General features: G+C 56.9%; 1 protein-coding gene across 1 annotated transcript; it reads left to right on the top strand.

Moving 5' to 3' along the window:
* The first annotated feature begins 378 nt into the window (after window positions 1–378).
* Window positions 379–8,450, top strand: KVR01_000726 (uncharacterized protein). The gene is made up of 5 exons (XM_044791008.1): window positions 379–1,164; window positions 1,220–2,500; window positions 2,669–4,236; window positions 4,321–5,759; window positions 5,890–8,450. Exons 2-5 carry the CDS (start codon window positions 1,392–1,394, stop codon window positions 6,295–6,297), a joined length of 4,524 nt encoding a protein of 1,507 aa, XP_044650675.1. The 5' UTR covers window positions 379–1,164; window positions 1,220–1,391; the 3' UTR covers window positions 6,298–8,450.
* Window positions 8,451–9,065: the final 615 nt, after the last annotated feature.

Genomic DNA, 9,065 nt, shown 5'->3' with positions numbered 1-9,065 from the left:
ACCAGTGCAGTACCACAAAGAGGCGCCTCCCCAGAACTCAAAGACCCTCCATGCACCCGTCCTGCCGTCCAAGCCAGGCCAGCCCTCTGGCGCACCCCCACCTGCCCCCTCACCCCTGCTCCGAGACGGATGGAGCAACGATCGCCAATGACGAAAGGCACTGGGGCCAAACCTGCCACCTGCCTGCCCGCCTCGCCTGCTGCATCTGCCGTGTACACATGTTAGCACCAGCTGCAGGATTTGTCCTGAAGCAGTAATGCGAGGGACGAGGTCCGCCGTCTCTGCGTCTGTGTTCTCGACTGCAGTGCGTAGGTATGTAGCACACGCACAGGACCCACCCCTTTCTTTCCTTGCCTGTCCTGTTGCCTGTCTCTCTGCTCTGCCTCTCTCTTGTCATGTCTGCCACAAGTGAGGGAAAACACGAAGGCGACCTGACAACCCCGGAAATCCAGAACTCGGCCGCCAGACCCACCCAAGCCCGTCATTCAGGAACCCCCATCCCGGGCCTTGCAACCTTCCTTGCCTTGCCCCGTCCACAGCCAGGGCCACTCCACTCTTTTTGCCTCTCCCATTGTGCAGCCGGCCCTTTTCGCTTCTGCTCTGCGTCCCGTCCCACCTCGCCACCGTCCTCCCACGCCAGACGCCCACGCATGCCGTACCCGTTCCTGTAGCAGCTAAAGATGAGCATTTCCTAGGGACCATGCTCGATGCCATCCTCACCTGGCAGCCTGGACCCCTCGGATCGGTATCTGGCAAGACACCGTGACACTTCTCCCATCATCAGACACCGCACTCGCACCCACACACCACTGCGAGTTGCATCCTGCCGCCGCCCCGCGCGCCCACAATCCCCGAGGAAGCTTCCTCTGGCTGCTGCTGCCGCCGCCACCCGCCGTTGTTGCTACCGCTGCGCTGTAGCCGGAGCCCAGTTCTCACCACAGTGGAAGCACATTGAAAGGGATCCCTCCGCCACTCCTTGATCACCATATTCTGCACTCCTCCACCGAGACACGCAGCCCTGGGGCTATCATCATCCAGAGACTCCCTCTGCCTTCTATCCTGCCCGGCCGCACGCGCAACCCAAGGCCGTGGTTGTGCAGCGCCAAAGTGCTCCTGCAGGTCATTGGCCCAATGTCGGAGACCAGAATTCGCAAAATCCCCCATGTATGTCCCCATGTCATCATGTCTTGCCAGTTGCGCACCCTCACAATTTTACCAGTACAAGACGCTGTGACCGTGCCCGCGACCTGGTCACGATATTCCCGAGATCTCGGCCGCCCGCCCCCACCACCCTGCATTGCACGCCGGTCACGCTCTCGCCCGCGCTCGACGGCCCTCTCTTTGTACGAGGCTTCTAGGTCTCCCACTTGAACATCAAGGGCGAGCCGGCCATGGACTCGGGTCGAGATGAGGCCGCGGGTCACTCACAGACTTCGGCGGAAACATCTCAGAGCTCGCAGCCCATCGAACAGGCAGACGCTACTCCAGATCCCGAACCGAGAGCCACAGCAGATTCCCGTCCCGGCAGCTCCACCCCCTCACAAGCTGCACCCCCCCCTCGAACCACCATCGATACTTCCGTGCCCCTGTTCGGCAGCAATCCACCTCTGGAAACCCCCAGCGTGCACTCGACATTGAGTGCCGCGTCTGACCACCACACTGGTCATGGCAGCCAGGCAGACCCGGGCGACCGCGTCTTTCCAATACGCTCCGTCATCAGTGTCGCCCCGTCGAGTAGGACCTCGGGCGAGTACTTCCCGCGAATGCCACCACCCGAGGGCGCCGGGCCATCCCATGCAAGTGGCAGCTCCCGGTTTGATGCAGAGACGCCAGTGAGGCGCGCCGGTAGTATAACGAGTGACTCCGTTCTGTCTTCGGCTCAGCTGAATCTCGCGGCTCATCAAGAGGGTGATCCGTACCGCAGGGCACGGTCGAACACCACGGGTCCCAGGTCCAGTGTGCAGGCCGACGCCGAACGACACCGATCAGCCACCCTCAACTTGTTTAGCGACGATTCTGAGGATGAGGCATCCGAACCAGCCGGGGACATGCGCTTAGGTATGGCTGCAAGCTCGATTGGGCGAGACTCGGCCGGTGGACAGCCTGACATCCCCCCTGATGGCTACGTGACCTCACGTTTCAAGCATGTCATGACCGACGAAGGCCATTTGGTCATCACAGGGCGGGATGGGACCTTGCAGAGATGCGAGGACGAGCCCATCCACGCCCCGGGGGCTGTCCAAGGCTTCGGCCTCATGCTTGCTATACGCGAGGAAGCCGATGGGCGGTTCACCGTGCGATATGCCAGCGAGAACTCGAAGCGCATCATCGGCTACACCCCCCTCGAACTGTTCCGTCTCAACAATTTCACGGACATCCTCACTGAGGAACAGGCCGACAACCTGCTAGACCACATCGACTTCATCCGAGACGAGGATGCAGACCCAGCTGTCAATGGCCCAGAGGTCTTCAGCATGTCCATTCGGCCACCAAAGAAGAGGTAATCGCTGTCTGACCTGCTCCACACTTCCGTTGCGGTCTTCTTCACTACCTCGGCACTCACCGAGATACCCGCTCGACGGTCCCAGTGCTACTGTTTGTCCCTTTCGATGGACCATCAATCACTTGACCGTGCCTCATCTGATGCTCCGGCTGACTCGTTTTCCAGGTCCATCAAATTATGGTGCGCTATTCACTCTCACTCAGCCCACCCCGACCTAATCATTTGCGAATTCGAGCTGGACGACGACCATGAATTCCCATTGAGGCCAGACGACGAGAGGACCCCGGATGTTCCAGCAGATACACTTCGATCGAACCCCACCATGGATGAGCTCACGGAGAGCACCGAGATCTCCAGCAAGCCGCTCAGAGTTTTGAGAAGCGCTCGCAAGCGGAGGGGCGAGGCGGGCGCCATGCAGGTCTTCGACATCATGTCGCAGGTTCAAGAGCAGCTTGCATCTGCGACCAACCTTGACCGCTTCTTGAAGATCCTTGTGGGCATAGTCAAGGAGTTGACCGGCTTTCACCGGGTTATGATATATCAGTTCGACGCGTCATTCAATGGAAAAGTGGTCACGGAACTTGTCGACCCTGTGCATACGAAGGACCTGTACAAGGGCCTTCACTTCCCTGCTTCAGACATCCCCAAGCAGGCTCGGGAACTCTATAAGCTCAACAAGGTGCGACTACTCTACGATCGGGACCAGGAGACCGCGAGACTTGTCTGCCGTTCAAAGGAAGATCTAGATGTTCCCCTGGACATGACACATTCGTACCTTCGCGCCATGTCACCGATCCATATCAAATATCTCGCAAATATGGAGGTGCGCTCGTCCATGTCAATATCAATTAACGCCTTCAACGAACTCTGGGGGCTCATTGCTTGCCACTCATACGGGACGAAGGGTATGCGCGTGTCGTTCCCGATCAGGAAGATGTGCCGCCTTGTTGGAGACACTGTCTCGCGGAACATTGAGCGACTTTCATACGCATCGAGGCTCCAGGCTCGCAAACTTATCAACACTGTACCTACCGACAAAAACCCCTCAGGTTACATCATCGCATCATCCGACGACTTGCTGAAATTGTTCGACGCGGATTTCGGTATGCTTTCTATCAAGGGCGAAACCAAGTTCATGGGGAGGGTTGATCATTCGCAAGAGGCTCTCGCTATGCTCGAGTACCTGAGATTGCGCAAGTTCAGTTCAGTCTTGACCACACAGGACATCAAAGTGGATTTCCCAGACTTACACTATCCCCCGGGCTTTCACTTCATCGCGGGTCTTCTCTATGTTCCGCTCAGCGTTGGTGGCAGTGACTTTATTACATTCTTCAGAAAAGGTCAGGTGCGGGAGGTGAAATGGGCAGGAAACCCCTACGAAAAGATTATTCAGGAGGGAACCCAGAATTATCTCGAGCCGAGGAAGAGCTTCCAAGTGTGGCATGAGACTATCCTTGGCAAATGCCGCGAATGGTCTGAAGAGCAGATCGAGACCGCCGCGGTTTTGTGCCTTGTCTATGGCAAGTTCATCGAGGTATGGAGGCAAAAGGAAGCCGCTCTTCAAAATAGCCGCCTCACAAAACTCCTGCTGGCCAACTCAGCGCACGAGGTGCGCACACCTCTCAACGCCATCATCAATTATCTGGAAATAGCTCTCGAGGGCAGTCTGGATCAGGAAACCAGGGACAACCTCGCCAGGTCACATTCTGCCTCGAAATCACTCATTTACGTCAGTAAGTATACGCCCACGTTATGACCCCATGATATGACTTCGTATGGATTCACGTACAAATGGCATGTATCTAACAGAGTATCAGTCAATGATCTCCTTGATCTGACCCAGACGGAGGAGGGCAACAATCTTGTCAAAGACGAGATTTTTGACTTCATCGCCTGTGTCCGAGAGGCGACAGATCCATTCAGAAACGATGCAAAGAGAAAGGGCATTGAGTACGAAGTTGTGGAGCACCCAGGATTGCCGAAATATGTTTGTGGCGATCAAAGGAGGCTTCGCCAGGCTGTCTCCAATGTAACAGCCAACGCGGTACAGCACACTTCCAAGGGTTCCGTCAAAATTGAGGTTTACTCTGCCGAAGTGCAAGAGACCAGAGTACGCGTGGAGATTATTGTGCAAGACACGGGACGTGGGATGAGCGACTCGCAGCTAGACGCGCTGTTTCGCGAACTGGAACAGGTGTCGACCGAAGAGGTCAATCTCTCGGAAGACGAACCGGAGGCCGCCAAAGAGAAACCAGAGACTTTGGGCTTGGGACTCGCGGTAGTGGCTCGTATTGTTCGCAATATGGATGGACAGCTGCGTCTGAAATCCGAGGCAGGCAAAGGATCCCGATTCGTGATCCAGCTTTCATTCGAGATGCCGCCAAGCGATTCACCGGGGTCACAAGATAGCGGGGTGCCTGGTACGACGTCAGTCACGGGGTCAGCCGCTTCCGTATCGACAACGCGACCGCCAGCCGGGGACGGTGAAGTCATGCTCATTGATCGTGGAAGCACCAGCCTCCACAAACAAGCGTTGACGGCGAAGAGGAGCTTCGACGACAATGTCAGCCTCGATAGTCACCGGACAGGGACGAGTCGGGGAAGTGCACAGAGCTCCAAAAGCGACGCCGACAGACTCATTGACGCCATCCAGACACCCTTGGGCATTGGAGAGCCGGAGTCGGAATCAACCAGTGTACAACGACGAAATTCGAAAGGTGCCTACTACAGTGGCAGTCCACGACACACTACTTCACGTTCCATGAGTCCGAATCGGTCTTTTGGCAGACCTGGTGGCTTGATGAGATCGATTTCAACGCCTGACAAAAACTCAGAAGTCGCAGCCAGTCAAGACGGACCCGATGGCCCAGTCGGTTACGACTTCATCACCGATACAAAAACACCAATTCGACCTGTGAAGATTCCAGACGAGTATCAAGACCAGCCGGAAGCGCCTGTTCAGCCTAGCGAGACCTCGGGAGTGCTGTTTGAGGTGTCAGATGCGGCGCCAACTGCAAGGGGTAAGGCCGGTTCAGGCGCGACAACGATTGATGGCAATGTCCACAAAGCAAGCAAGCCGGAGTCGGCCAAACTACGAGTATTGGTGGCCGAGGACGACCCCATCAATATGAAGATACTGCGCAAGCGATTGGAGAAGGCCGGCCATACGGTACACCACACTGTGAATGGAGAAGACTGCGCTGCAGCTTACAGGGAGAGCGCCGTTGAGTTTGACGTGGTTCTCATGGACATGCAGGTAAGATTTTCGACGCTGATTCCCGACGGAAACATCACGATACGCATAGGCAGTACATTAGGTCCTTAGGCCACCAGTCCCTCTCTTTCGTGTCCGCAACGACAGTATTCCAAGCTGACACATGCCGCAGATGCCTATAATGGACGGCCTAACAGCAGCCAAAACGATAAGAGAGATCGAACACGCGGGCGAGCATCAGTATCTCTCTTCCATTTCTTCGAATCATGGTAGAATCCCGATTTTTGCGGTTTCGGCCTCTCTTCTGGAGCGTGAGAAACAGACGTATATGTCTGCAGGATTTGACGGCTGGATTTTGAAACCCATCGACTTCAAAAGGCTCGAAAGCCTGCTGTTTGGCATAATCGACGATCAGACTCGGAATGATGCCGTGTATAAGGCTGGGCAGTGGGAGCGCGGCGGTTGGTTCAGGAAGAGGCTGGAGCTGCCCTCGCAGGAGAAAGCCAAAGACGCTCCGCCTCTCCGAGACGTTGAGCTGCATGCCAACGAGATCAACGCCGCCAGGGCAAGCATGGCTTGAAAAGCCCTCGCACCCGCCGGCCCCCACGTGCCGGCCAAAATCTCCAAATCGGATCCGCCTGGGAACCCCGACACTCGGACAACAATTTCCAACTCATTTTCACAACTGTGTACGGTCGCCTGCCGCCCGATACCCCAAACTGTAAATTTGGCGTCTTTGGCTTTCTTTCCCTTGTTTTCTTAGGGGGTGGGGCGAACGGAGACAGGCCTGGAAAATATACGATACCCGGCATTTTGCTTTCACTCATATACACGATTGGGAGGAACATTTACATGTACACATGGCGACTCATTGGCAATGGCGTTCTGAGGTGCATTTAGGCGGAGTAACTTGGTCTTGAGGAGGTGCTACGGGATACAAGTGAGAATGCTCGGCAGCGGGGCCGGCCAAGAGTGGAAATAGTGTTTCGTTCGCTCGGCCGCCATGTTCGACCGTGGCCGGAGGAGGATCTTGAATTCAGGGGCCGTTGGCTTGGTACGGGGATTCTCATGCTGCCAGGCTGAGCGTCCATGTTGAGGGCAGGTGAGGGCAGGTGAATGCTGACCAGGTGATGAGTGAGGCTCACAAGCGCGGAGCGTTGGAGCCGCAATCACAGGGTGGAGATGCGGTGGACCTTTGTCTTGTCTGCTCCTAGGCTACAAGATGAATGCACGTTCGATTCGCGGCACTCGAGGATCAACTGACTGACTGACGACTGATTTGACTTGGTCCCTGTCGTGAAAGTGGCCCCGGGCGTGGTCCCACCATCGCAGTTCAAGCACGCCCCCCCACGCCTCACTGAATGAAGGGGCAAACAAACATACTGTACCAAGCCGCCTTTGTGGGGTTGGTCCGTCGTCTGAAGCCTGAGCCGACTATTGGGATCGATCACGCGCCCGAGTCGTCATCGTTCAGTCCCTGTCGCCCCCTTTGCTGACACGATAGCAACAACCTCGGGACGGATCCAACAGAAGTGGGCCGTCTCGTCCACTCCTTGCTTTTTTGGCCTCCTTGCCCACAGAACCTGCCAGCCCAGCCCAGCCCAGCCATCACCACCGCCCACACAGCGCCAGGGAAGGGCACAAAAATCTCCACATTGGCGCTGCAACAGCACTACTACGTAGTACACTGCGCTATAGCTGGCTGCCCAAGATGCATGCATAACCGGCCCTCCTTGCCCCAAGCCGGAAGGATCATCTTGTTACCAACGGCCTGGGTCCCGCCCCTCCTCCTCCTCCTCCTCCTCCCACTCACTCAACCCCCCTTCGGTCCCCTTTCGGCAAACAGCCTGATAGCTCGCAATCGTGGCAGCCAGCCAGCCAGCCATTGACGGCTGTGGTTGGCATTGATTGTTATGGACTGGGCTGGGCTGGGCTGGCAGATTCCCCTCGAGATCGAGATTTTCCGGCCGAATCCCGGGTCTCCGAGGGGGGTGGTTTGGACGAGGACTGCGGACCTGTTGTTGTCTATACACACACAACGTGTGCATGGTGACGCGAAGAGGAATACCGAAGCCGCCGCGGGAAGGAAACTCCGGCCTTCCTCCTACTGTATGTACAGTGCAGTGTAGTACCTGGCCGGCGGCCACAACCCAATCTCGCCCACGTGCAGAGGACATCTGTGCACGGTGACATGCCACCGTGAGATGTGAATCACAGTAGTCATGTCAACAAGTCAGGCGCACACACCCCCCGATCGCCGAAGACCTGCCTACTTGCTCGCTTGCCCCCTTGGGAGGGGGGCGGAATTGGTGGTGGCTCCACCCCCAAACCGAGCCTCCCGCCAAGCAAGGAGGCGCAAGTGAGATGCGAACAGACAGGGCCCCGGGCCCAGGCCAGGGCTTGACAAGAGCTACTGTGTACTGACATGAGTATCTGACTGACTTGACTAATAACTGGCCCTGACAAGAGACCAGACGAGAGAGAGGAGCCACCGCAGATCTCTCTCCATCCCCATACTGTGGTGTATACTAGTCTATCCGGGGATCCAGGGAGGAGGAAGGAGGAGAGGGTCCTCTCGGAAGATGTCCTGGTGGGAAAGGAAAAAAAAAAGAGAAAGGAAAGCAAGACAGACAGACAACAGACACGGTACTCGTCCCAACACAAACACACACACACACAAACGTGTGTAATAAACCAGAGATAGACACAGTAGGGCAGGGCAATATGTAGGGCAAGTGGATACCACTTTCGCACCGGGAATAGACCACGGCGAAATCTGGCCGCCTAGCCCGGCCAGGGGGGGATAGAGAGAGATTCGAGCGATCGGGCCGGCTCCGGAGGACAGGGCAGGGCAGGGCAGGCCTGCCACCCAGGACCCAGGACACAGGACCCAGCCAACAACGCGACGAAGGAACGACCACTTGGTTCATTAGGGCCCCCCCCCGCCCCTCCGAGGGTACGCCTGCGCTGCTACCAAATGGCGTCATCTGGCATGGGCGGGCTGGTCGGTGCCCCTCCCCTGGAGCACCGCCCAGATGGGCGGTCTGGATTTGGGGTTGTTACCGCGGTATGTGTGTGTGTGTGTGTGTAGGTAGCAAGGTAAAAGTACGCCGTTCTGACTGTGTCATGGTCATCTGTTTTGTTGTGGTGGGCGGTGGGTGGGCGAGGGCGAGCGGGTTGGTCGGATTGGAGCGGGCCACGATTCTTGCAGGCTTCGGCCGTCCATATCATTTACAGACGGCAGGCGGAATACAGCCGTGAGGGAAAAGTGGGACCCTTGCGGTAGAGCAAGCGAGTTGGCGAGCCAAAAGGCCGAATGCACGAGGTACATACACACGTTACTTTGCG

The sequence above is a fragment of the Diaporthe batatas genome, assembly GCF_019321695.1.
Source record: "Diaporthe batatas strain CRI 302-4 chromosome Unknown Contig00001, whole genome shotgun sequence".
Lineage (NCBI taxonomy): Eukaryota > Fungi > Ascomycota > Sordariomycetes > Diaporthales > Diaporthaceae > Diaporthe > Diaporthe batatas.
The sequence above is the reverse complement of the archived record's forward strand: the minus strand, read 5'-3'. Positions and strand labels throughout refer to the sequence as shown.